General features: G+C 40.5%; 2 protein-coding genes across 2 annotated transcripts; both read left to right on the top strand.

Moving 5' to 3' along the window:
* Nucleotides 1-303: 303 nt before the first annotated feature.
* LOC103506134 (dual oxidase) lies at nucleotides 304-22,753 on the top strand. The gene is made up of 28 exons (XM_017442724.2): nucleotides 304-526; nucleotides 893-1,036; nucleotides 6,294-6,490; nucleotides 6,713-6,914; nucleotides 7,216-7,554; nucleotides 7,824-7,887; nucleotides 8,013-8,200; nucleotides 8,585-8,789; nucleotides 9,283-9,449; nucleotides 11,385-11,421; nucleotides 11,578-11,777; nucleotides 12,735-12,926; nucleotides 13,161-13,429; nucleotides 13,652-13,853; nucleotides 14,155-14,493; nucleotides 14,834-14,992; nucleotides 15,301-15,573; nucleotides 15,940-16,143; nucleotides 17,737-17,882; nucleotides 18,318-18,481; nucleotides 18,786-18,853; nucleotides 18,939-19,116; nucleotides 19,365-19,493; nucleotides 19,861-20,078; nucleotides 20,393-20,689; nucleotides 21,012-21,176; nucleotides 21,471-21,755; nucleotides 22,117-22,753. Exons 1-28 carry the CDS (start codon nucleotides 404-406, stop codon nucleotides 22,243-22,245), a joined length of 5,283 nt encoding a protein of 1,760 aa, XP_017298213.1. The 5' UTR covers nucleotides 304-403; the 3' UTR covers nucleotides 22,246-22,753.
* On the top strand, nucleotides 22,360-27,778 carry LOC103506135. Its single transcript, XM_008470518.3, has 3 exons — nucleotides 22,360-22,368; nucleotides 26,558-26,665; nucleotides 27,129-27,778. Exons 1-3 carry the CDS (start codon nucleotides 22,360-22,362, stop codon nucleotides 27,363-27,365), a joined length of 354 nt encoding a protein of 117 aa, XP_008468740.1. The 3' UTR covers nucleotides 27,366-27,778.
* Nucleotides 27,779-27,957: the final 179 nt, after the last annotated feature.

Below are 27,957 nucleotides of genomic sequence, written 5' to 3' on the forward strand. Positions count from 1 at the left end.
GGTAAGAATAACCACACATATTTCGATAGTACAATCGCATGTTGTTCCATGTTAGTCATGCTCGGACAGCCTCCAAGCATTTTCCAAGGTACCTAACATGTGACTCAAAGCCCGAGTAAAAAGAGTCCTCCGGAAATCAACAAAGAAAAAAAATGTGAGATAACTCTTGCAGAATTGAGGTCGTATGATATCTTTAGGAAACCATCGAAATGAGTTACTTACCCCTTTTTCCATTCCATTCTATTTGATTCAAGATCAACAGAGTGAGCAGTTGGATCGACGGCAGTTGCGTGAGCGTCGTCAGAAGAAGCTCGAACATTTCTTCCGTGAGGCGTACGCACTCACGTTCGGTCTTAAACCAGGGGAGAAACGACGTCGCGACGACGAAACAGGAGAGGTCGTTATGCGGACGTCATTGTCACGAGCGGAGTTTGCGTCGGCACTTGGCATGAAATCCGACGCGGTGTTTGTGCGGATGATGTTCAACATTGTCGATAAGGATGGCGACGGACGGATTTCGTTCCAGGTGAGATTAAAAAGAATTCAAAACTTTTGGGAGTTAGCAAAAGTTAAAATCTTAAAATCCTATCCTAGCAACCAGGCATAATTCGAAATGGGTGGACTGTATTTTATGTTGCACATTGCATAATCAGTACAATGCACGGCGCTCATACAATTTTTTTTCTTATAACATAAAAGAGCCCCAAATTTTAACCTGACTTTGCTAAACATGTTCCAAAGCATAAGGTACATTAGATTTGCTTGCTTTTTTGTTTGTTTAATAAATTTGGGCCTTTTAAAAGGTCCCGTATTTCTGGTAGGGTAGTCTAATTTTCCACTGAATAGGTACTTAAATAGCTCCACTCACACATCCACTATTTCTCTCCCACAGGAATTCCTGGACACAGTAGTCCTATTCTCACGCGGCCACACAGAGGATAAGCTACGCATTATATTCGATATGTGTGATAACGACAGGAACGGTGTTATAGATAAGGGAGAACTGGCGGAGATGTTACGCTCTCTGGTGGAAATGGCGAGAACTAGCTTCGTCTCTATATTCTTCTTGCCTCCTTCTTCCCCGTCTGTTTCTTCTTCTACTTCTTCGTCTCTTCTTCTTCGTCGTCTTCCCTCCTTCGTCTCTATATTCTTATTGTCTCCTTCTTCCCCGTCTTTTTCTTCTTCTACTTCTTTCTCTCCGACATCGACCGAAGTCGATCGACGGCCGGTCGACTATGTTTGGTTTTACCTTTACCCATAACTCAGTTGAGAAGATAGGGATAGACACACTGAGTCATGAGCCCGAATATTTAGGGATATTATCTGTCCATAGTTTGGACATCACCGCTCCTCAATCCCATTACTAACCCATAGGCGAAACCTTACAGGGGGCCCTCGAAAAAGTACATTACATAGAGATATTGAACTTTCATGCTCTCAACAAATTGGGAGTTCCAATATCAAGCCAAAAACGATCGAGGACTTCTATGGAGATGGTAAAATTTACTATCCTCAAGCAACAGCTTACTTGTACAAACTAGACTTTATATGAAAACTGTGAAGTAAACTGTTAAGTGTGGAGCTGTGGACCCTACCTAACCTAGCCTAATCTATTTCGCTATACACTCATGTTTTAAGTTCTAATAATTAAAATTTAAAATCTTTTCGACCTTTCAAAGCTCCGCGATCTTAGAACTTGGCATGAGAGAGTTCTTTTCAAAAGCGATCGATAAAGAAACCGTAAGGATTGGCCAAAGTGGTTTTAATTGCTTCTTATATGGACTTTTTATGGACTTTTTATTAGAGGGACTTAGGGTAATTTAAAAAAGGAACTTAGGGACAGCTGAGTCTGGCTGGAGGACTAAACAGGGAGTAGACTAGTTTAGTCTCATTGGGGGACTTAAACAGGGAGTAGACCAGCTTAGTTTGACTGGTGGATTTTAAACAGGGAGTATGCCACCTTAGTCTGACCGGGGGACTTTAAACATCAGGGAGTAGACCAGCTTAATCTGACTGGAGGGACCAGCTTATAGGGTTATTGCAGGAGGATATCAGCTTGAAATTCCCCTTGCTGAAAAAATAGTGCGCCTTTTTTTTTTTGAGAGCTTTGACAGAGGGAACTGTAACTGCTATGGTCTTATCGTCCCGAAATCGAAGAGAGAAGGAAGACAGGATAGGAAAAAGCCAGCCGTTCCGAGAACGAACATTATCCCATCAGGATAAAATCCGCCCCGGGCGGAAATCGAACCCGCGCATACAAGGCAGACGCACTACCAACTAAGCTAACTAACTCAACCTTTGCTGTTTCTTTAGCAAGGAAATGTCAGGCTGGTATACTCCTTGTTTAACGTCCTCCAGTTAGTATTCTATTCTATAAAATGTTAGTTAAGCAATATACTGCCCTAGGTATTTCACGAAAAGTCCGCCACTGATCGAAGTTATTAATTTATAAATAGCGATTTTATAGCTTTAATAACAGTTATCAAGTTATAATTAGGTTCTTAGCTCGGCTACCTAATGACGAATACTAGTACCTAATAAAAGACTAGTATGTTTTGATACCCAACAGTTACCTAGATTGCTCATCATCCTCTATAAATGCAAAAAGCACGTACTTTTACGTCAGATAGCTTGTAAAAAAATCTTAAGTATCCCCAAAAATAGATTAACAACCCCACTTGAAATCGCAATGTCCAACTTCAATAATATGTACAACAACTTGGACATTAGCATGAATATAGGGGAAATCATAAAAAGATTAAAATGTAATATCTAGCTAGGTAGTCAGTACCTTGACTACATAGGTAATTTTAGTTATATTATAAGCTCCAAATTCACTTAATTGTATTTTACTGAATTGTATTGTAAACTATCCCATCTGGGATTTTTAATAAATAAATAAATAAATAAATTTTTTTCAAAACATTCCAAATCAAAACAAAAAGCCCTCAGGAGGTGCTGCCACCACAGTGGTGAAAATTGGTACTAATTATTTTTAAAAGCGGGATTTTGATTTAACCCAACAGAAATGTGTAACTCTTTTGAATGACAAGTATTGTACGAATGTGCACACGCCACCACAAGTAATATTACCGTCAAGGTAATCATGCCGATTTAGACTATGTTTTGTTGAGGTGGCCTTTGATGGGTAGGTTTTGGTTTTGCCTAGAATTCTCGAGACTTCATCTTTTTCTTTGTTTTTTTTATCTTTGCTGCTGGTTGCTCATAGCCTCCTCTGCACATTTACAATGGTTAACTATATCGTCAAGCCGGTCATCTGCATTTTGTAATAACCTCTGTTGTAGCTCTCTGTCCTTCAGTCCTAATATTATTCTCGACTTCACGATATTTTCTTCTTGCTCCCCAAACTCACAATCCTTGGCTAATCTCCGAAGTGTCGCATAGAAGTTCTGGAATGACTCATCATGTTTTTGATTGATTGAAAAAAATTGAACTGAGCCATGACGATGTACTTTTTAAGGCTCAAAGTGCTTTTCTAATGCTTCTAAAAGTTGCTCATGATTGGGATTCTGGCGACGAGGATGGGATTACAAAAACTCACCTGGATCACTTCAACTCACCTTGAGATGGTTGCTGCGCTTGGCGGTATTTTGACCGCTTTTGGACAGATTTCGACCGCTTTTTGGCGGTTTTCAGTTATAGCGACAAAGCTTGGCGGTATTTTGACCGCTTTTGGACAGATTTCGACCGTTTTTTGGCGGTTTTCAGCTATAGCGACAAAACGGTTAGAGATATTGTAAAAGTTAGGGTAAAAGAACACTCAAATAAGCATCATTCAATAGGATAAGGAAAGTCGTGTGATGTTCACACCAGATTTTTTCATGCTAAAAAAAAGTCGCACTTCCACGCGTCCAATGTGGGACGGGCCTCAATGTTGACATGACAATTTTATGTAGGTCATATATAGTAAAATCTTTCTAAATCTAACATTATACCTACTGATGTTACAATGTTTTTCATGTCTGCATATCCCATGTCTTCAACAATCTAGCTTGCTAGTAAACCCTGCTGATTATGAAAGAAGAATACACCTTACCTATTTACAATAGGTATGGTTGGGTATACATTATAATTATCATAATGATGACTAGCTTCAGATGACTATATATCTATGTAGAGACGAGATAGATAGGTACATACTACCTAGGTAGATAAAATACAAGTACCCATCCCTATCCAATATCCATTCAAGTGTTTGATTTTCCATCGCCCATAATGCATTATACCTAACCTACTCAATACTCATATTATATGGGTATTTCATGAATGGTCGATTTATACACAAGGAAAAATATACCATGCTCATTAATCCATGATAATAATAAATAGGTAGGTACTTATAGGTACTAGGTATGTGTCATACGCCGGTAGACCTAATCAACAATAGATATCAATATTTATGAGCTAATAAAATAGGTACCTAACTGCCCACGCATAGGTGCAATCATAATTATCATATAATTAGATGCCATTTTAGATACATATCAGAAGATTTCTTTGGTTTTTCTTAGTCCACGTTTTGCCAAGAAAGGGCTTGATTTAACATTATTTCGTTTGTTGTGTTGAATGTGTTGGCATTAGGTTTAGGTAGATTGGTATACTCGTACTGTTCAATATGTTCATCTTTAATTTGCAAGGTATTTCATAGGCATGGATTTATTCTTTTGTTGTTAATTGTGATATGCCAAAGCCATGTCACAACTTCAGAGTGGTCATCACAACATTACGAGTATAGACAAATACATACATATATATTATGTACCTACTTTGATCATTTACATATAGACGGTAATTTGAAATTTTAACCAAACCTCAGTGGCGTAGTGGTTAGCGCGGTGGACTTCGGGTTTGCAGGTTGGTGGTTCGAGTCCAAGTCAGCAAACACTTGGGTCAAGCAATTCATACGGATCTAAAATTCATCATCCCATTATTTTCCCTTTTTAGGTAGGTATTTATGATATTTGTTCAACAGAATGTCTACTTGTCTAGTAGATAACCGATTAAGTGAATTCCTATTTGTAATTTTCTTGTACATAATTCTGTTTTACTTATACGTAGGTGGATAATTGACAAGTTAGTTTTTTATATGATCATTATTAATCATGCGAATGAATGTCTTATCTGTAATAAATAGTTTTAGGTAATAATTAATAATATAGTCCGTGGCTTTCTAACTCATTTGATTTCCAATCGAAACAAAATGTCAAAACCCTGGCAATAAAAAAATAAAAGTCATGGTTTTTCTACAATTCAGAGGTGATAAATACGCACCCTGAGGAATACTCCGTATAAAATACTCTAAAGTCAAAAGTATATTTGCTTTGCAAAAATATCCTTCGCAATTGCTGCTGCTAACCCAAATACCTACATAGTATGCAAAAATACAAATTTGATATTGACATACACCCACACAAGATCATAACAGGATCAACATCGCAAGGCGATCAAATCCAGTATTGAAATCAGATGAATTGCCGATAATATGCTGAAAGTTAAAAGGCGTATCCCAAAATTGACAGATTTAGGTGCCACTATGATAAGGTCAGCAAGAACAACGCTTAATATCATAACTGTCATATTTTTTGCAAGAAGTAAATTTCAAAAAATTGGATGATTTATTATATGCCATTCAACAAAACAACTTCATATTTTCATAATAAATTTGAAAGGAAAAAAAATCCATAAATTGTTCATTGATTTTCAAAATTTGAACCAATAAAATCAACAAAGCACTGTATTGTGTAGGAACTTATACAGAAAACCAGTTTGTCTCTCGTGCTTCATAAAACCATATATTTTGTTGATAAATGGTAATACAAAAATATTCCAAAAGGAAATAATAACTGAACTTCCAACCACTTATTGGCAAAATTTATGTTAATTTTACCACCACTACCCACAGACCCACACTGAACACGAAATCAATTTGAACAAAATTCCTCACCTAGAGGAGTTCATGATGTTGATTTTAAAATTATTTTTATAGATGTAAATAAAATGTTAATAAACTTAGATATTGTAAAAAGTACCTCCCATATAGCTATACTAGCGTGGTAGCATTGATTTTGAGCTGAACTTTACCTACCTACGCAGTAATTATCTAGTCAAAATTCATTAATCCCTTGTCAAAAAAACTAATTTGAGTCGAAAATCTACTTTTAGTACAGTCATATGTACAAAAAAAAGTCATTAACGTACTCACAGAAAGGTCTCCAAAACTACTTCCTAATTGAATTGCTACCACTAGAATGCAGCGTTGGTATTTTTGAAAGTTGAACTTGGTACCTTGCTATCTAGTACTTAGAGGTTATTATTCCTACGGGAATTCCTTGGACAACATTGACCTTTATATTGGAGGCATGCTGGAGTCCCATGAAGGCCCTGGACCACTGTTCACCAATATCATTCTGGAGCAGTTCACACGATTGCGAGATGCGGACAGGTTCTGGTTCGAAAACACGGAGAACGGGTGAGTAGAAGAAAAGAGAAAGAGAAGAAAGACTGGAACCGGGAAAACTAAAAGCACTTGGTTTCTCAGAAGTCTCAGAACCTATCGGGATCTCTTGCAAACTTCAGTGGTCCATTAGAACTAGCACATTCAACGTGCTATCGCCCTTGGCTAAAATTTGTTTCTCAACCTCGCTTACTTTTTCAGAAGATGATACCAACTGATTCCCATCTTCTCTTTCAGAATGTTCACAGCAGCAGAGGTAGAAGCTATTCGCAAGATAACCCTATGGGACATCATAGTAAACGCAACGGATATTGGGGCGGACGCAATTCAGAAGAATGTGTTCTTCTGGAATGCAACCGACCCTTGTCCTCAACCTGCACAACTGAATGCGTCCATGATGATGCCTTGCTCCTATCTGAAGGGATTCGACTACTTTGAGGTTTGTGTGATGAACTGTTGAGTGAGGGTTATTTTGTTTAGGAACTGCTTAATTCTACTCATCAAACACCTGGTGAAAGAGAAGGAAGGCATCAGACATGGATACTGTTGAAAAATTGAGCAAATATCATCAGCAATGTGTGGGGAATTTATAGCTGAATTTAAATATGGTTCGTTACATGAAGATCCGTTTTCTATAAAGGTAACTTAACTTGTCAAAAAGGGCAAGAGATGAAGAATTGCCAAGAGTTGTTTCCCCTATAATCAAGTTGTTTTATCAGCCTGTTTCACTGGTTTTTCAGGGCAGCGAGCTCGCGTACATCTACGCGTGTCTCTTCCTCATGGTTGTTCCATTTATCTGTGGCGCAGCCGGTTACGGTGTTATCAAGCTACAAGACCGCAAACGACGCGCCCTCAAAATGAAACAAGAAGAGCTGAAAAACGGCCCGTCTAAAGCAAACCTTGCTGTTGGGACGGTGGACAAGATGGCGGTCCGGGAATGGCTGCATGCGAATCACAAGCGGTTTGTGAAGATCCGGTTGGGTCCGGAGACGTGTCTGCATACGGTGGACAGGAAGGGAGAGAAGTTGAGGACGGTGAACTTCAAGAACTGTGACACGGTCACTATTGAAGAGTCCCAGGTGAGAAAATTGTCTTTTTTGAGGGTATTTTAATCACATTGGAATTGGAGGCATGGGCAGTCCAGTGGTATCGCTTTTACTTGAAATACAAAAGGTCCGAGATTTAATGTCCGTCATCGAGAAAAAAATCACTAGTAATAATAATAGTGCTTATTTATACTGCTCGCATAGGACTGAAAAGTCCCTTTACTCCAGCAGTAGGCTACTACGCGAAACCTTGCAGGGGGCCCTCGAAAAAGTACATTACATAGAGATATTGAACTTTCAAGTTCTCAACAAATCGAGAGTTCCAACATCAAGCCAAAACTTCGATCGAGGACTTCTACGGAGATGGTAAAATTTACTATCCTCAAGCAACGGCTTACTTGTACAAACTAGACTTTATATGAAAACTGTGAAGTAAACTGTTAAGTGTGGAGCTGTGGACCCTACCTAACCTAGCCTAATACCCTCCCCAGGTCAAGTGGTGAGTTCGGAGATTGTGATGGCCAGTGAGAGTGGCTGTCCTATTGAAATGCACGAGATTGAGATCGAGAAATGCGATGAGATGTACGACAAGGATTGTGAAGGCGGCAAGTACATTCCGTTCCATCGAGCTGGATATGATCGTTCCACTGGGACCAGTCCGAACAGTCCTCGCCAACAGGTAAGAATAACCACACATATTTCGATAGCAAAAATTTCAACGGGTTATTTCCTGGTGTTTTCAAGTTGACCTAGCCTATAATGCCGTCCTTAGGATGAGGGACCTACTGCGGGATGGGCGTGCTGTGACATAGACCACGGGAGTCCACCAAATTATTTAGGCTTAGTACAATCGCATGTTGTTCCATGTTGGTCATGCTCGGACAGCCTCCAAGCATTTTCCAAGGTAACATGTGACTCAAAGCCCGAGTAAAAAGAGTCCTCGGAAATCAACAAAAATAAAAAAATGTGAAACTCTTGCAGAATTGAGGTCGTATGATATCTTTAGGAGACCATCGAAATGAGTTACTTACCCCTTTTTCCATTCCATTCTATTTGATTCAAGATCAACAGAGTGAGCAGTTGGATCGACGGCAGTTTCATCTACAGTACGAGCGAGGCGTGGCTGAACGCAATGCGGTCCTTTACTAACGGCAGTCTAGCGACGGATGCGTCCGGTAAAATGCCGGTGAAGAATACGATGCGGGTGCCGCTGTTCAATAATCCGGTACCGCATTCCCTACGCACGCTCAGTCCGGAGAGACTTTACCGTGAGTATAACTTCTTGTAAGGGTCAAGTAACTTAGTTGCAATTAGAATTCGAATATACCTTCTTAGGGTAAGGGTCAAGTAACTTGGATGCAAGTGACTTGTATGTCCGTTAGTCAATCTTTTACATTTGGAGGCAAGTTACTTGAACGATCACTTACAACATTGAACTAGAGTGACACTAGACTGTCTCATTCAAATACATGTTATGAAGATCTAGACGCTACGCCTTATGGGACGTTTTGTAGTCCTGTGTCGTCACTTTCGCTGATACGATAAAACGTACAATAAGACAAAGACGTATCGATTAGATACGTCTTATACTACCTTTGAAACTTTCACGGATACGTAGAAAGGGTCCAAAGCACCCAAACTCATTGTAAATCCTTGTGTTTCTAGTGTTAGAATAACATATAAGACGTATCGATTAGACCCGTCCTATACGTAGAAAGGGTCCAAATTACCAAGTTATTGTGATCCCTGATGTGTTTCCAGTGTTGGGAGACGCAAGGAGCAATCAGAACCCGGCGCTTTTAGCATTTAGCATTCTATTCTTCCGCTGGCATAACGTTATAGCTGCTCAAATCGAGGACAAACATCCTGAGCTATCCGATGAGGAGATCTTCCAGAAAACGAGACGTCTGGTTGTGGCCAGTTTACAGGTAGGACACTTGGATTTGTAAAGTGTAGCTATTAAATAATAATAATAATAATAATAATAATAATAATAATAATAATAATAATAATAATAATAATAATAATAATAATAAGTCTATCCCTATCTACTCAACTGAGTTATGGGTAAAGGTAAAACCAAACATAGTCGACCGGCCGTCGATCGACTTCGGTCGATGTCGATCCACATCGATTCACAATAAACTCACATCGATCGACGGCCGTTGACTGTGTGGACACACCTTAACGTTGATATTATTCTACTTCAAGATTTTCCTCCAGAACTTACCAAAGAAGGCCAAGAGCGCTGTCCGATTCTTCATCGACGGCTGACCGTCCTCGCCCTTCATGAACAAAGTGCTCAGAGTACGGGGAGATGGCCGGTCCATGCCTGCCAGCATATACACGCCGTCACTGTATGCTGGCGGAGTCTTTCGGGTCATCTGACTGTCTGAAAGCAGAAACCAAAGAGAAAGCCTTCAGACACCGTTATATGTTTCTTGGACTGTCAACGTATTGGACATTGTTGGAAGTTCAATTGTTTCAGGAGTTTTCGGTCGAGCTCTTCGGGACATTGTTGTCAGACACCGTTATAATATGTTTCTTGGACTGTCAACGTATTGGACATTGTTGGAAGTTCAATTGTTTCAGGAGTTTTCGGTCGAGCTCTTCGGGACATTGTTTTCAAGTACCATTGTTACAGGAATTTTCGGTCAAGCCCTTCAGAATGCGCGTGGTCTCATGTCATCCACTTACCTATTATTTAAATAAAATAAATAAATAAATAAAACAAAATACATAAACCATATCAATTCAACAGGAAGTGTGCTATTTTGACAATGTCAAAAAGCCAAGAAGCGTGGATTGCAGTGCTTTTTTCCAAGAACCCAACTGCCAGGGGATTCCTCCGCTCAAGAATGCTGAAGGTTCCCACAGTGAAGTAGGTAAGTTAACAACAAATTTCTTGTCATACAAAATACATAAACCATATCAATTCAACAGGAAGTGTGCTATTTTGACATTGTCAGAAAGCCAAGAAGCGTGGATTGCTGGATTGCATTGCTTTTTTCCTTGAACCCAACTGCCAGGGGATTCCTCCGCTCAAGAATGCTGAAGGTTCCCACAGTGAAGTAGGTAAGTTAACAACAAATTTCTTGTCATTAGCAACCTACACCCTAGATCAGCTTAACTAATAACCTCTAAGTACTAGATAGCAAGGTACCAAGTTCAACTTTCAAAAATACCAACGCTGCATTCTAGTGGTAGCAATTCAATTAGTAGTTTTGGAGACCTTTCTGTGAAGCTGTGAACCACGTTAATGACTGTACTAAAAGTAGATTTTCGACTCAAATTAGTTTTTTTGACAAGTGATTAATGAATTTTGACAAGATAATTACTACGTAGGTAGGTAAAGTTCAGCTCAAAATCAATGCTACCACGCTATATGGGAGGTACTTTTTACAATAAATTTGTTTATTAAAATTTTATTTACATCTATAAAATTTGTTAGAGCTTGATTAGATCTCAGAAAATCTGGAAACAAAGTTGTTATCTGTAGCAGTGTCACTGATCTGCTTGAATTTAGCAATCAGTCTATCTAAAGTCTGGACTATCTGGAGCAATCAGCAAGTTTCTGTTGGGACATTCATGAGAAAATTTCAATCCTCAACTGTAAAACCCCAACCAGTTTAAGTAGCCTAAACGGGGTGCCCCTGGAGAAGGCAAAATGTCTTGTAGGTAGATCTTTGATTTTACTACGTACGTAAAAGGTAACACATAATTCACTCAAAGCTTGTAACGAAAGAAACATAATTATGATCACATTTTTCAGGTTTACACCTCTGCCCTAGACAGCACCGATAACCCCCACAGTCCTTTTCCCCACCCTCCAACCCCTCTCCCTCTGCTTTGTGTCGTTTCAGAATGTGATAGCCTATGAATATATTCCCGCTTTTCTAGGCCGCTCCCTCTCCCCCTATCGTGGCTACAAGATGGACGTCCATCCTGGCATTTCCCACGTCTTCCAAACGGCTGCCTTCCGGTTCGGACATTCCCTGATTCCGCCTGGCATCTATAGGCGAGACGAGAAGTGCAACTTCAAACCGACCGTGAAAGGGGATCCGGCACCCCCCTATCGTGGCTACAAGATGGACGTCCATCCTGGCATTTCCCATGTCTTCCAAACGGCTGCCTTTCGGTTCGGACATTCCCTGATTCCGCCTGGCATCTATAGGCGAGACGAGAAGTGCAACTTCAAACCGACCGTGAAAGGGGATCCGGCAATCCGGCTGTGTTCCAACTGGTGGGACTCGACGGTAAGTGTGGTGCTGGCCTCGTGTCGTATGGAGGTTGAGGTTGGCTTTGACCAGTTTGACTTCTTTCACAGCCGCACAACAATTTCCAAGGCGCTTCAGCTCCTCAAGTCTTATTACAATGTTAAGTACACTGTCAACTGTCCAGAAAAAATGGCAAGATGGTTACGTTGAGTTAACTCCACCCTCGAAGTTACTTTAATTCATTGAATCGCGGAGAGAAGCCCTTTACAATCCAAGTCATATTATATAAAATACAAGTAGTTGTAAAAAATTGAATATTTAGAATTTTGAAAATCTCTGTCATCTTGTAAGTGACAACTAGTTGCTTTCGTGTGCATCCCACCATAGTCCCAAATAACGTAGGCTGAGGTAGGCTCCCAAGTTACTTTCATCCGCAATTCAGACGAATTGCAACACTGACAACTGCACTAATCCGTCCCACTTTGTCTCCCCTCTTCCAGAACGTGGATCCGGCAATCCGGCTGTGTTCCAACTGGTGGGACTCGACGGTAAGTGTGGTGCTGGCCTCGTGTCGTATGGAGGTTGAGGTTGGCTTTGACCAGTTTGACTTCTTTCACAGCCGCACAACAATTTCCAAGGCGCTTCAGCTCCTCAAGTCTTATTACAATGTTAAGTACACTGTCAACTGTCCAGAAAAAATGGCAAGATGGTTACGTTGAGTTAACTCCACCCTCGAAGCTACTTTAATTCATTGAATCTTGGATAGAAGCCCTTTACAATTTAAGTCATGTATAAAAGACAAGTGGTTGTAAAAAAATGAATCTTTACAATTTTTAAAATCTCTGTCATCTTGTAAGTGACAACTAGTTCCTTTCGTGTGCATCCCACCATAGTCCCAAATAACGTAGGCTCCTAAGTTACTTTCATCCGCAATTCAGACGAATTGCAACACTGACAACTGCACTAATCCGTCCCACTTTGTCTCCCCTCTTCCAGAACGTGATGACGTACAGCACCCTAGAGGAGATCCTCATGGGGATGGCCTCCCAGCTGTCAGAGAAGGAGGATGCGGTCCTGTGTTCGGACATTCGGGATAAATTGTTCGGACCTAACGAGTTCTCACGAAGAGATTTGGGCGCTTTGAACATCATGCGCGGTCGAGACAATGGGATAGCTGATTACAATACGGTGAGTTTTTGGAGCTACTCAGGGGAGGTTTCACTAACCCAGATCAAGGTACAAAGTTACAAAACTACAAACAAAATAGTTTTTCCCTGTTTCCACCGTCAATAATGACAATAGATATAACTATGGGAAGTTTCAGGCTACCACTTTTTGCTAATTGTTGAGTTTTGAACTCCAAATTAACCCTCTTTTTAGTGACTGCTCTAATTTACAACTTACCCTTTCTTCTCCAAACAGGTGCGAAGTAACTACAACTTGAAGAAGCTCAAATCCTGGAACGATCTGGAAGCTGTCAACCCCGCCCTGTTCAAGGAGGCTCACGGCAAGGAGATTCTAAAGCGATTGAAGCGTTCCTACGGGAATTCCTTGGACAACATTGACCTTTATATTGGAGGCATGCTGGAGTCCCATGAAGGCCCTGGACCACTGTTCACCAATATCATTCTGGAGCAGTTCACACGATTGCGAGATGCGGACAGGTTCTGGTTCGAAAACACGGAGAACGGGTGAGTAGAAGAAAAGAGAAAGAGAAGAAAGACTGGAACCGGGAAAACTAAAAGCACTTGGTTTCTCAGAAGTCTCAGAACCTATCGGGATCTCTTGCAAACTTCAGTGGTCCATTAGAACTAGCACATTCAACGTGCTATCGCCCTTGGCTAAAATTTGTTTCTCAACCTCGCTTACTTTTTCAGAAGATGATACCAACTGATTCCCATCTTCTCTTTCAGAATGTTCACAGCAGCAGAGGTAGAAGCTATTCGCAAGATAACCCTATGGGACATCATAGTAAACGCAACGGATATTGGGGCGGACGCAATTCAGAAGAATGTGTTCTTCTGGAATGCAACCGACCCTTGTCCTCAACCTGCACAACTGAATGCGTCCATGATGATGCCTTGCTCCTATCTGAAGGGATTCGACTACTTTGAGGTTTGTGTGATGAACTGTTGAGTGAGGGTTATTTTGTTTAGGAACTGCTTAATTCTACTCATCAAACACCTGGTGAAAGAGAAGGAAGGCATCAGACATGGATACTGTTGAAAAATTGAGCAAATATCATCAGCAATGTGTGGGGAATTTATAGCTGAATTTAAATATGGTTCGTTACATGAAGATCCGTTTTCTATAAAGGTAACTTAACTTGTCAAAAAGGGCAAGAGATGAAGAATTGCCAAGAGTTGTTTCCCCTATAATCAAGTTGTTTTATCAGCCTGTTTCACTGGTTTTTCAGGGCAGCGAGCTCGCGTACATCTACGCGTGTCTCTTCCTCATGGTTGTTCCATTTATCTGTGGCGCAGCCGGTTACGGTGTTATCAAGCTACAAGACCGCAAACGACGCGCCCTCAAAATGAAACAAGAAGAGCTGAAAAACGGCCCGTCTAAAGCAAACCTTGCTGTTGGGACGGTGGACAAGATGGCGGTCCGGGAATGGCTGCATGCGAATCACAAGCGGTTTGTGAAGATCCGGTTGGGTCCGGAGACATGTCTGCACACGGTGGACAGGAAGGGAGAGAAGTTGAGGACGGTGAACTTCAAGAACTGTGACACGGTCACTATTGAAGAGTCCCAGGTGAGAAAATTGTCTTTTTTGAGCGTATTTTAATCACATTGGAATTGGAGGCGTGGGTAGTCCAGTGGTATCGCTTTTACTTGAAATACAAAAGGTCCGAGATTTAATGTCCGTCATCGAGAAAAAAATCACTAGTAATGGTGTTCTACCTACGTTCCTTCTCTTTCTACTTACTTCACTAGTGTTTTTATGGGTGACTGGAAAATAGGATTCGATCGCAAATATTTCAACGGGTTACTTTCTGGAGTTCTCGAGTTGACTCAAGACCTAAATGGGAAGTGGGTATGTGTAAAATAATGTCAATTACCTACTAATATCAATCCATTCTTGAATGTTTCAGCCTGAGAGAGGAAAGAAGAAGCACCCGATGGTTCTGATCCGTGTACACAGGGATCATGATTTGGTTCTCGAGTTCGATTCCCTGGCAGCGCGGAAAAAGTTCATGAACAAAATGGAAGGCTTCCTGAATGCCATGAAGAAACATTTGATCATTGTACAGGTAATTAAATGTGGTTCGTGGTGCAATCAATCATTTTCATAACTGTAGATGTAGTACTTCGGAAACTCCATCTTATAAAGATATTTTGATCACATAATTGGCTCAATCCAAACTTTATTTTGGACTGGAACAGATCTATTCGCACTCCAATTGTCTAGGTTTACCTTGTCCTTAGGATCAATTTTTTCAAGGTTTATAGGACAGAAAAATCCCTTTCGGACAGTAGTTCCAAAAGAGTCCCGTTTGTTATTTATAATTTAATCATTTCTTCTACTAATCCACCCCATTTCCACCTGTTTGCTCTTCAGTCACCGCGTGAGCTCATGCTCGCCAAGGCGGAAACTCGTGAGCGTCGTCAGAAGAAGCTCGAACATTTCTTCCGCGAGGCGTACGCACTCACGTTCGGTCTTAAACCAGGGGAGAAACGACGTCGCGACGACGAAACAGGAGAGGTCGTTATGCGGACGTCATTGTCACGAGCGGAGTTTGCGTCGGCACTTGGCATGAAATCCGACGCGGTGTTTGTGCGGATGATGTTCAACATTGTCGATAAGGATGGCGACGGACGGATTTCGTTCCAGGTGAGATTAAAAAGAATTCAAAACTTTTGGGAGTTAGCAAAAGTTAAAATCTTAAAATCCTATCCTAGCAACCAGGCATAATTCGAAATGGGTGGACTGTATTTTATGTTGCACATTGCATAATCAGTACAATGCACGGCGCTCATACAATTTTTTTTCTTATAACATAAAAGAGCCCCAAATTTTAACCTGACTTTGCTAAACATGTTCCAAAGCATAAGGTACATTAGATTTGCTTGCTTTTTTGTTTGTTTAATAAATTTGGGCCTTTTAAAAGGTCCCGTATTTCTGGTAGGGTAGTCTAATTTTCCACTGAATAGGTACTTAAATAGCTCCACTCACACATCCACTATTTCTCTCCCACAGGAATTCCTGGACACAGTAGTCCTATTCTCACGCGGCCACACAGAGGATAAGCTACGCATTATATTCGATATGTGTGATAACGACAGGAACGGTGTTATAGATAAGGGAGAACTGGCGGAGATGTTACGCTCTCTGGTGGAAATGGCGAGAACTACAAGTCTGACCGATTCTCAAGTGACGGAGCTGATTGACGGCATGTTCCAGGTAAATATTTGCCTACACTTTTAGTGCCTCGGTACATTTCTTTTTGGACGCAGAGGTATTTCTACTCAATAACACCTGCAGGTACCAAAGAGCTGGACCGCGTACCATAAAAATAAATTCACTTCGGAAAAGTTATTCATTATAAAAGTTGCTGCGATATCAAAATTTTGAACAATGTGAAGTGAAAAGGTGTAAAGTTGCTTTCGGAAACGCAGCGTTGGTTGAAATCCCAGTGCCTGTATGTGCAATTGTGTATGCTACCTATTAGGGACTGGAATCATATCCTTCACTCTCCCTCTTTTCCCCTCCTCAGGATGCAGGCCTGGACTCAAAGGATTTCCTCACCTATCAGGACTTCAAGCTGATGATGAGAGACTACAAGGTCTTCTACTAATCCACCCCATTTCCACCTGTTTGCTCTTCAGTCACCGCGTGAGCTCATGCTCGCCAAGGCGGAAACTCGTGAGCGTCGTCAGAAGAAGCTCGAACATTTCTTCCGCGAGGCGTACGCACTCACGTTCGGTCTTAAACCAGGGGAGAAACGACGTCGCGACGACGAAACAGGAGAGGTCGTTATGCGGACGTCATTGTCACGAGCGGAGTTTGCGTCGGCACTTGGCATGAAATCCGACGCGGTGTTTGTGCGGATGATGTTCAACATTGTCGATAAGGATGGCGACGGACGGATTTCGTTCCAGGTGAGATTAAAAAGAATTCAAAACTTTTGGGAGTTAGCAAAAGTTAAAATCTTAAAATCCTATCCTAGCAACCAGGCATAATTCGAAATGGGTGGACTGTATTTTATGTTGCACATTGCATAATCAGTACAATGCACGGCGCTCATACAATTTTTTTTCTTATAACATAAAAGAGCCCCAAATTTTAACCTGACTTTGCTAAACATGTTCCAAAGCATAAGGTACATTAGATTTGCTTGCTTTTTTGTTTGTTTAATAAATTTGGGCCTTTTAAAAGGTCCCGTATTTCTGGTAGGGTAGTCTAATTTTCCACTGAATAGGTACTTAAATAGCTCCACTCACACATCCACTATTTCTCTCCCACAGGAATTCCTGGACACAGTAGTCCTATTCTCACGCGGCCACACAGAGGATAAGCTACGCATTATATTCGATATGTGTGATAACGACAGGAACGGTGTTATAGATAAGGGAGAACTGGCGGAGATGTTACGCTCTCTGGTGGAAATGGCGAGAACTACAAGTCTGACCGATTCTCAAGTGACGGAGCTGATTGACGGCATGTTCCAGGTAAATATTTGCCTACACTTTTAGTGCCTCGGTACATTTTTAAAAGCATTTCTTTTTGGACGCAGAGGTATTTCTACTCAATAACACCTGCAGGTACCAAAGAGCTGGACCGCGTACCATAAAAATAAATTCACTTCGGAAAAGTTATTCATTATAAAAGTTGCTGCGATATCAAAATTTTGAACAATGTGAAGTGAAAAGGTGTAAAGTTGCTTTCGGAAACGCAGCGTTGGTTGAAATCCCAGTGCCTGTATGTGCAATTGTGTATGCTACCTATTAGGGACTGGAATCATATCCTTCACTCTCCCTCTTTTCCCCTCCTCAGGATGCAGGCCTGGACTCAAAGGATTTCCTCACCTATCAGGACTTCAAGCTGATGATGAGAGACTACAAGGGTGACTTTGTAGCTATCGGATTGGACTGTAAGGGAGCCAAGCAGAACTTCTTGGATACATCAACCAATGTTGCTAGGTATGGAAAGTGCAGGGGATCCCAAGAGAGATTTAGGTTCTTTAGGAATAGGGGGAACTGTATTCTACTTCAATAATACGCGACTATAGAGGGAACTGAATTGGTTAATAGATATACGTCAAGAATACGTTATTTTCGTCGTAAATGGAGTTAAAAAGACTCCCCTATATCAGCTGGACGTGACAGAAAAGCTACTCTCTACTTTGTGGTAGCTGGTAATACTATGGTATGGTCCATCGACATTGTCTGAAGTTTGTACGCGTACATCCAGACTATACCTAAACTTCTTTTTTCCAGTCCACCAGAATCCTTTGATCCTATCTTCTTTAGAATCCTTTGATCTAATTTTCAAATGTCCTTCGACTTTAGTTGACCACAGTGTAGTCATATCTTAAAGCCACATAATACCCATTTTGTCTGCTTCCTTTTTCCCAGGATGACCAGTTTCAACATCGAACCAATCCTGGATGAGGACAAATCCTGGTTTCAACTCAAACTAGTTCCCATCACCACATTCCTGGAAGAAAACCGACAGAATATCTTCTATCTGTTTATATTCTATGTGATCACCATAGCCTTGTTTGTTGAGAGATTCATTCGTAAGTACTGCTTTACCTATTGGTTCATCTTTACCTACGTTCATTTCGTTGGAATCCTACGAATTGTAAAGTTTAATATAGTACGCAGCTATGTACCTAACTACCTATTTCACACAAGCGTTGTTACCTGTCCTTCTTACTCTCAGAGAGGGGAGGAGGTTGTATCGTTTGATAGCAATCACTATACATCACGTCTTTATCCCATTCACACACATCTTCTAAGATTGGAATATTTATAAAGTTTCAATTTTGGTCAACTGGTTCAATGCTGTTTTAATCAATGATGTGATTTGCTCCCTCACAGACTACTCCTTCCTGGCGGAGCACACAGACCTGCGTCACATCATGGGAGTGGGTATCGCCATCACCAGAGGATCTGCCGCGTCTTTTACCCAAAAAGTGCATTGGCGCACTCAAAAACATCCAAAACGGTCCCTAAATCCCCTAAAATGTCGCTGGATCTGCCGCGTCTTTATCCTTCTGCTATTGTCTGCTCCTGCTCACCATGTCTAGGAACCTGATCACTAAACTCAAGGAGTTCTCAATTCAGCAATACATTCCCCTGGACTCGCATATTCAGTTCCATAAGATCGCCGCCTGTACTGCTTTGTTCTTCAGTTTGATTCATACAGTTGGTAAGGAATAGAATAGAATAGAATACGCGTACATAGAACGGAATAGACCTGCCCGAATAGGACTGAAAAGTCTTCGGGAGTCTTAATTATCCACCTTAAGTCTTTTCTACAACAGCAAACTTCATAACCTTGTGGAAAATGGGTGAATATTCTGGCAAAACATTCAGAAAGTCTAGGTTCAGTTTCCGGCAGACCTTTGTACGTTAGAGTTCAAAGATCAACTTCTCAGTGCCAATCGTCTTTTCCAGGTCACATAATCAATTTCTACCACGTTTCCACTCAGCCTCTGGAACATCTACATTGTCTGACGGCCGAAGTACACTTCCCATCCGACTATAAGCCGGGCATCACTTTCTGGCTATTCCAGACTATAACAGGTTAGTGGAAAATTCAGACTCTGAAATTCCTTGTTTGTTTATCCTGCCCCAATGGGTCTAAAATTCTAAAAAATCCTTCTCAGACAGACAATATCAGGTTAGAAGGGGAGGGGGAAGAGATAGATTTCTTAGAAGAACATTAGTGGATGTGGTCGGGTAAAGACTTGAAGAAGCTCCTTCAGGAGAATCCTGAAATGCTTATTGTACCCGTCCAAAATCGAGGTCTTCGAAAGCTCAGTTCAATGGCAGAACTATAACTACTATTTCCCAAGTTCACTCCCCGCTCTGTGGGCATTCCCATGCGTGAAAGATTAACCCTGCAGTAGGTATACCTATACTTTACCAAACATCTCTCATCTATCTTCAGGAATCACGGGTGTTCTCCTGTTCGTAATCATGGTACTGATTTTCGTCTTCGCTCATCCTACCATCCGTAAGAAGGCGTACAACTGGTTCTGGCTGGCTCACTCACTCTACGTGTTTCTGTTTGCTCTCATGCTCATTCATGGATTGGCGCGAATTACGGGACCACCACGGTTTTGGATTTACTTCATTGGACCCGGAGTGGTGTTCATATTGGACAAGGTAAGGGATCTTGTTGGAAGTCAAATGACAAGTTTAGTGTGTTCTCAATGTTATGTCATACTTGTTAATGAGCCTTTACTCGTATAATATCTTGAATTTTTCTTAATATTAATATTAGATAGTGTTTAGATCTACTGTAAACGCATCCTTGAGTTTAGCAACCATCGGCATCGATGAAGCTACATATTGATTGATTATTGAAGAAGAGCTATATAGGCAGAACATTTATACTTGGCAAGACATGACCCTTCTTCCATAATCTTTTATATTAATTATGTATTTACATATATCATAATATGTTTCGAATGTTCCAGGTCGTCAGTCTGCGAACGAAATACATGGCACTCGACATCCTGGAAACCGAACTCCTTCCCTCTGACGTCATCAAGATTCGCTTCTACCGACCTCCAAACTTCACCTACCACTCTGGCCAATGGGTACGTCTGGCTTGTACGGCCTTCAAGAATGCGGCCTACCATTCCTTCACCCTCACATCGGCCCCACATGAGAACTTCCTGTCTTGTCATATCAAGGCTCAGGGGCCCTGGACATGGAAACTGAGGAACTACTTCGATCCGTGCAACTTCAATGCGTCCGAGGACCAGCCCAAGGTAAATGGAACTTAATTTTACTAGTACATAGTCCGAAATGAACCCAACGTAAATGAAAGTGAACTTGACTAGTAGTTTTGGTGAACTCTGTGGCGAAATAGTTGGTGTTGGCAACTTGATACCTATTTGAATTTGAAGGTTCGTTCTCGGAATGGTTGACTTTCTCCTATCCTGTCTTCCACCTCTCTTAGATTTCGGGACAGTAAGACCTTAGCAGTTACAGCTCCCTTTATCTAACCTCTTTAAAAAAAAAAGTTACAGTTTTTAATCTATCGTGTAACTTACTGTTTTTCTTTTCTTTTCAACATTCTCTTTTTTGCAGATTCGGTTGGAGGGTCCATTTGGTGGTGGTAATCAAGACTGGTACAAGTTCGAGGTAGCTGTTATGGTGGGAGGAGGTATCGGAGTGACGCCCTACGCCTCCATTCTGAACGATTTGGTGTTTGGTACCTCCACCAATAGGTACTCGGGTGTGTCCTGTAAGAAGGTAAGTTGGTTGACACATAAGATTGTTGATAGTGTTGATGATTGCCCCTACTAATACAGATATAGTTTTATACAGATATAGTTTTTTTTTTCATTAGGCGCTTTAAAAATGTTTTATGCATGTCGTTGGCGCCGCGATATACTTATTGACTCTATCATTGGCAGTTTGTTCAGGTTACGTAGTCATGCTTCAAATTTTTACTAAAATAATCATTGTATCAATGAATATTGACTAATTTTAGTTATTTTTCATTCTCGGTTCTCGCACTAAAACTTCCCGTCTCTTCCCGCTCAGGTGTACTTCCTGTGGATCTGTCCGTCTCACAAGCACTTCGAGTGGTTTATCGACGTCCTGCGAGATGTCGAGAAGAAGGACGTCACCAATGTCCTTGAGATTCACATCTTCATCACTCAATTCTTCCACAAGTTCGATCTGCGGACGACCATGTTGTACATCTGCGAGAATCACTTCCAGAGGTTGTCCAAATCTTCCATGTTCACGGGACTGAAGGCGGTCAATCATTTCGGACGACCCGACATGTCCTCGTTCTTGAAGTTCGTCCAGAAGAAACACAGCTATGTAAGTGTCACTCGGGGTTTTACAATCTTGTACCTTCCAATGGATTACTGTTATTCAGTTAAACCACGTTGCCCATAGTTGCTACCTGGATGGGTGACCATTCCAATGGATATCTGAAAATAAGCAACGCCAGGGAAGTCTTGAATGTTTTTAGAGATTTTGAGTCTCTTATGCCCCTATAAAGAGAAATCCATAATTGGGACGTGGAAGGAGCCCACATATTAACTCTGGGCGTCCAATACCCCCTCAATCCTTAAAACTCCGTGAAAAAGGTGCCTATTGCCTATATCACGTACACGGAAGGTAAATAAGTAATTCGAAATCCAAAAGTTTTGACTGACATTTTCTCTCTAATCCACAGGTGAGCAAGATCGGAGTCTTCAGCTGTGGACCGCGTCCTCTTACCAAGAGCATCATGTCTGCATGTGAGGAGGTCAACAAGGGTCGCAAGCTGCCCTACTTCATTCACCATTTCGAGAACTTTGGCTGAACTGTCCGCAAGTCACGTGACTTTGAACACACCCTGTACATAGTTTACTATTTATGCCATTCGGTCCTCATTTCGGATTTCAAAAATTCCACAACTTGTGAAGCTTTTGGCCAAATGGCGAAGGCTGCTGCCTAGAACGGACTTCTTGGAAACCCCTGGTATAAACTAGGGCTCATGATTAAATCCGGGTAAAACCCGAATATTAACCGAGTATAGCCGCATAAAATTACTCGGATCTTATCCGATCTTATCAATCAGCATAGAGTATCAGAGCTCTTACCTGTTTCGTATGTAGGATTTTAAGTTTTATTGTGATTTTAATATTTTATTAGGATCAACTTGTGAATATTTTCAAATATTCAAACGAAGATTTCTTTTTCCCAAGCATCAAATGCTTTAAAAGTACCTTTTTTGGATGCTGTTACTCTTTCGTATTCATTATTTACACGTAAACAATGCACCTATCGTAAGGTGCTACCTCGTTTTATAGTTACCATTTTATTTTAGCTTCTTTTTGCTAGTTCATGTGAACCTTTCATTACGAATCAAAGCCATACTTTAATATTTATTTATTTTAGATTTAATTTTCTAATCAAGGGTGATATTTTTTAGTATTCCCCTTCAGTCTTTGTAAATAATTTAGTTGTAAGGTAATTTTAGTTGCATCATCTTGATTCTGACATTGTTTCTTATTTGCTGTTGCAAGTTATTCATTGAAGTCAATTTCCATACATAGTATGTTTCCTTGAGAATCCTTTTTTTTCTGACCACTGGAAATTCTATAATGAAAAATACAGACAGTTTCCAATTACTTTTTGGTTTCTCTCTAAATACAAACATGATTTACATATTTTTCTGTCATATTTTGACTTTCCAAATCCGATCCATTTTTTTATCTTTCGTCCATTACCTTATTTGTTTCATATAACTTTTTGTTACATTTTGTGTATTTTTTGAAAATAAAATCATCTTTTTTGTAAGTAAATCCAATGCAAAATGGAGTTTTCTTTTGCTCTCTCTCTCTCCCTCTCTCTCTCTATCTCCTTCTCTCTCTCTCTCTCTCTCTCTCTCTCTCTCTATCTCCTTCTCTCTCTCTCTCTCTAGCTTAAAACCAAAATTACGATGTACATGGTCTCTTGGAGGGTTTCAGCAGTCATTATATATAAGTTCTGTGGACCAACTTGAAAAGGAGAACCAAAATGTAACTGTAAAATATAGATACATTTTGGTTCTCCTTTTCAAAATGTACCATGGGATGGGATCAGAGTAGGTAGGTAGGTATAGGTAGAATACTGGTATACCTACAACTACACCCGGAGTGACTCATTTAAAATTTTCTAAATAATTTCAAGTAGGTACACCCTGTATACGAGGTTCAAGAACATCCTGTAAGGAAAAAATATTTACAAAACTAGGTAATTAGGTACAGTACAATACACACATGAAAATACGTCCTTTATTTCAAGCTATCTTACTGAATATGATAATGACCACACTGTTTTTGTAGATTAACTTTGGGTTAATGTAAGTAGAAGATAGAAGAGTATAATATTCGGACATTTTGGATATTTGGCAAGCCTAGGTATAGGTAGAATACTGGTATACCTACAACTACAACCGGAGTAACTCATTTAAAATTCTCTGAATAATTTCAAGTAGGTATACCCTGTATACGAGATTCAAGAACATCCTGCAATGAAAAAAATATTTACAAAACTAGGTAATTAGGTACAGTACAATACATACATGAAAATACGTCCTTTATTTAAAACTATCTTACTGAATATGATAATGACCACACTGTTTTTGTAGATTAACTTTGGGTTAATGTAAGTAGAAGATAGAAGAGTATAATATTCAAAGATTGAAACTCGAATATCTTGACCTAGTAATGTACGGTCAGAGATCGGTCGGTCAGTTACCTAGTGGGTATGCAGTTATTAGAGTGGGCACTGTTTATAGTGTTTATGGGTATGCTAGTTTTAGATAGTATGCTACATAGTGTTAAACATGTTAGTTTAACACCTCAATTTTCTTTTCTAATTTATTCCTGGGCATCGCGTAGGTAATAAGCTATCAGGTACACCTGATCAGGTCTACCTGATACTGAGTGGCTGGCCTTAGGTTTCTTATTCCATGGGCTAGCCGGTCCGTCCCAGCTTGACCTGGTTTTCCTGTCCTCTCAAGTATGTGGAAGCCAGCCTATCCCACGTCAATTAGGGACTGACCTGCCCTAAGTTTGAACTATGACCAAACATAAGAACTACCTCATCCATGACATAATTATTACCTATTATAAATTCAGAAAGTGTACTGATCAGTCTCATCACACTTCTAAAAATACCAATAATAATAAGTATGTTTATTCGACATTAGTCCCATTATAAAATACGAAGTAGACTAATAACCCAGTCCCAATATTTATGTATTCAAGAGCCATGGCATCTAATTTGGCACATTGGCACGTGCCAAATTCCGACATAACGCCTGCTCTAATAGAATCTATTACCTATAATAACTATAGCTGGGTAACTATATTAAAATGACCGCGTACGTGTACGACAGTAGTAGGTAGGTATATTCCTCGTACATGCCATAATATTAGGTATATCGATTATTACCGACATAACATCCGCTCTAGAAAAATCAATTAGAATTGGCGATTAAATTTATTGTTATTTAATGAAGAGGGGTTAGGTAATTAGGTAGTTATAGCTACCTACCCATCTTACGCCTAGCTGATACCTCTGTTATCAGTTACCTAGTGGGTATGCAGTTAGTAGAGTGGGCACTATTTATAATGTTTATGGGTATGCTAGATTCAGATAGTATGCTACATAGTGTTAAACATGTTAGTTTAACACCTCAATTTTCTTTTCTAATTTATTCCTGGGCATCGCGTAGGTAATAAAAATTCTCTGTAGGTAGGTCTCGACTCGATGTTGGATTTTAAATTGTGAAATTGTCAGACGTGATTTTTTTTCTATAAACTTATCTTTAAATTTGGGAATTTGAATCAAGGTCCTCTATCTGAACAGACTGATAAGATAAATAATAAAAGTAAGTATAGGTAGGTATTTAGGTAGTTACCCATTCTGAAGGTGATTATTTAATTATTTTTTGGGGAGTTACCTAGCTCTAACTACTAATTTTACAGTGTTATTACCTCTGAATTTCATTACTGTTACCAAGGTAGGTTTAGGTAGGTACACTATAAGTACCTACCTATCTACAATGATTGAGTTGTGAAAGAATTACCTACCTTCTCACAGCCTATGTAATGCATTGAGAATTTGGCGAAGTACCTTGTAGATACCTACACTATCTAACTAACCTATGTAGGTATCAAGGGTGTAAGTTTCTCACAGAAGAGAGGACGCGATCCCTGTTTGGTAAGTTTTTGATCGAATAAATTAAGTCCCGATTGATTGATTGAGGGAACTGTAGGTCTTATCCTCCCGACAGAGAAGAGAGAAGGAAGACAGGATAGGTGAAAGCCAGCCGTTCCGAGAACAATTCTTATCTGTTTAGTATAAACTTTGCAACGTGCTGGAATCGAACCCAGGACCTAGCTCTTCCAAGGCAGACACCCTACCCTCCAAGCTAAGTAGGCTGGTATTGTTATAAGTAGGTATGTACCATATTCACTAGTCTTTTAGTTTGCTGCCTACAGAGAAAACCCATCAGTTTCCATTACATCATATAGCACAGTTTATCAGTCAATGCCAGTCGTAGTACCCTCTGGGCTCTGGGTAACATGACACATCCACCATTCTATACTTAGATCAGTACCTATACCAGGCTTGTCCAACCCGCGGCCCATTTTTGCGGCCCGCGAAGGCCCGCCTAAAAAAATGAACGAAAATAAGAAATAACAGTAAATATATAATGTCGATATTCACGCACTTGTGTCAGCTGCAGAGTGTCCACAGAAATCGCACTAATGTCATCATGTCCCTAGCTGGTACCTCTTGTAGTTATATAGCTACCTACCCATCTTACGCCTAGCTGGTACCTCTTGTAGTTATAGCTACCTACCCATCTTACGCCTAGCTGGTACCTCTGGTAATCCTGGGTATTCACTCTGAGATTTTTCCGTGGGATCTGATCATGAGATTTTTACAATTTGATATTGACAAAGGGTACGACGCGACTCGCCGACGAGAAGTGACTTTTTTCATAATTTGTTATTCCTTCTTCTCAGCAGAGGTCACTGGACTAAGTGGGTCAGACTCCAGAGGCTGTAATGTATTGTAGCGGACCAAATGATGTACCTGTTACCAATTCTGACGATTTTTTTTCTCGTTTCCAGAACTGCACAGACTCCCCTAGCGAGACTAGGGTGAAGAGGCAGTCCTACTCATCAGCTAACGCGGGGGCAGTACAAGATGGCAATAACTTTATCGACAGTATATTCCAGGTATGTCTACATTACTCAATAGAACTTGATTGTTACGAGGTCAACCTATTTGACGAGTGTGGGGGGCACCCACTGTTCTGCCAGATCCCACTAAGGCTAAATCGAGTATGTCCACAGATTGATTAGGTTATATCTTCAGGTAACCATTACCTAAGCAAGGGTAACGCAGGAAGCGTTCTCTACCACCTAACCCTTGGAACTCTATTGTTATGTGGTCAAATTCAAAGTTCATACCTCAGCAGGCGAGTGTGATCTGCGAGTAACTCGCGTTCTCAGTTACCAGCCTGATATGATGCCAGGCGAAAGCTGTGACCACTAAACCTAGGCAGGTTTTTTTTTGGGGGGGGGGAGGGGAAGAGAGGGTCTATCAGTTATGGTATAGATCACATCTTAATTGCACTAGGTAGGTACATCACATCCCCTTTTCACTAGATTCCATCCTCATTTCTTTTCCCCCACGCAGATCCCAATCTCAACACTCAACGCGGTGGGCAGTCTGATCAAAAACACGCGACCCATCGTGATGAGAGCTAGAGAACGAATCCAACAACAATACGACCAATATCAACAACAGCAACAACAACAAGGTTCCAAGCCTAGACCATCACGAGGATCCAACTACTACAATACCAACAAGAGGGTCAACAAGAACAAGAGAAGACGCAGTGGTATTCAGGGAAGAGATTATCCCAGCTATTGAGACAGATTTTTTTCCCTCCAGTCAGCAGCGGCAATTCATTGTTGAATGCACCAGTTCAACAGAGATTATTATAAGTCTATCTTCATGGAAGAAGTAGGTATGGTGCTTCGACTCTCACGGTGTTGGAAAGATTGGGGTTTAAAACCCCTAGAAAGAATATCTAGGATAGATCACTAAATTGCAAATGGTTTCTGGATGGGTGACCATCTTGGACAGTACGTGCTGCTGACTATTTAGGGGTGCAGTCAGCCTCGCGAGGGCAATAATTGGGGGACTCTAGTTGAAATTGCAAAGCATAAAGTTTCTACAATTATGACTTTGGAGGTTTCTACAATTTTGTAAAGTTCTACCTACCTCCAAGTAGGGAGGTACCTAAGCAAACAGCTACCTACCTACCTCCCTACTACGAAGTTAAAAGAGTTTTTTTTTTCCCTCTGGAATAGATATACCTAAATACCTACAAAGCTATTTAATAGAACAGTTGCGCTTACTTGGGTTATGTTTCAAAGTCAAAGAGCAGGAAAAATGAGGAACGACGGAATTTTTCTTTTTCTTCTACGACTTCTAGATCTCGAGATAAATCGATTAAAAA

Source organism: Diaphorina citri, unplaced genomic scaffold (genome assembly GCF_000475195.1).
Source record: "Diaphorina citri unplaced genomic scaffold, Diaci psyllid genome assembly version 1.1 scaffold217, whole genome shotgun sequence".
Taxonomy (NCBI): domain Eukaryota; kingdom Metazoa; phylum Arthropoda; class Insecta; order Hemiptera; family Psyllidae; genus Diaphorina; species Diaphorina citri.

Bases quoted from the DNA above. Each gene is read 5' to 3' on its own strand.
- LOC103506134 (XM_017442724.2), top strand. From the start codon at position 404: ATGCGGACGTCATTGTCACGAGCGGAGTTTGCGTCGGCACTTGGCATG. The intron at 11,422-11,577 runs GCCGCTCCCTCT...CGACCGTGAAAG, and splicing joins ATATATTCCCGCTTTTCTAG to GGGATCCGGCACCCCCCTAT. The intron at 20,079-20,392 runs GTAAGGGATCTT...CGAATGTTCCAG, and splicing joins TGGTGTTCATATTGGACAAG to GTCGTCAGTCTGCGAACGAA.
- LOC103506135 (XM_008470518.3), top strand. The intron at 26,666-27,128 runs GTATGTCTACAT...TCCCCCACGCAG, and splicing joins TTATCGACAGTATATTCCAG to ATCCCAATCTCAACACTCAA.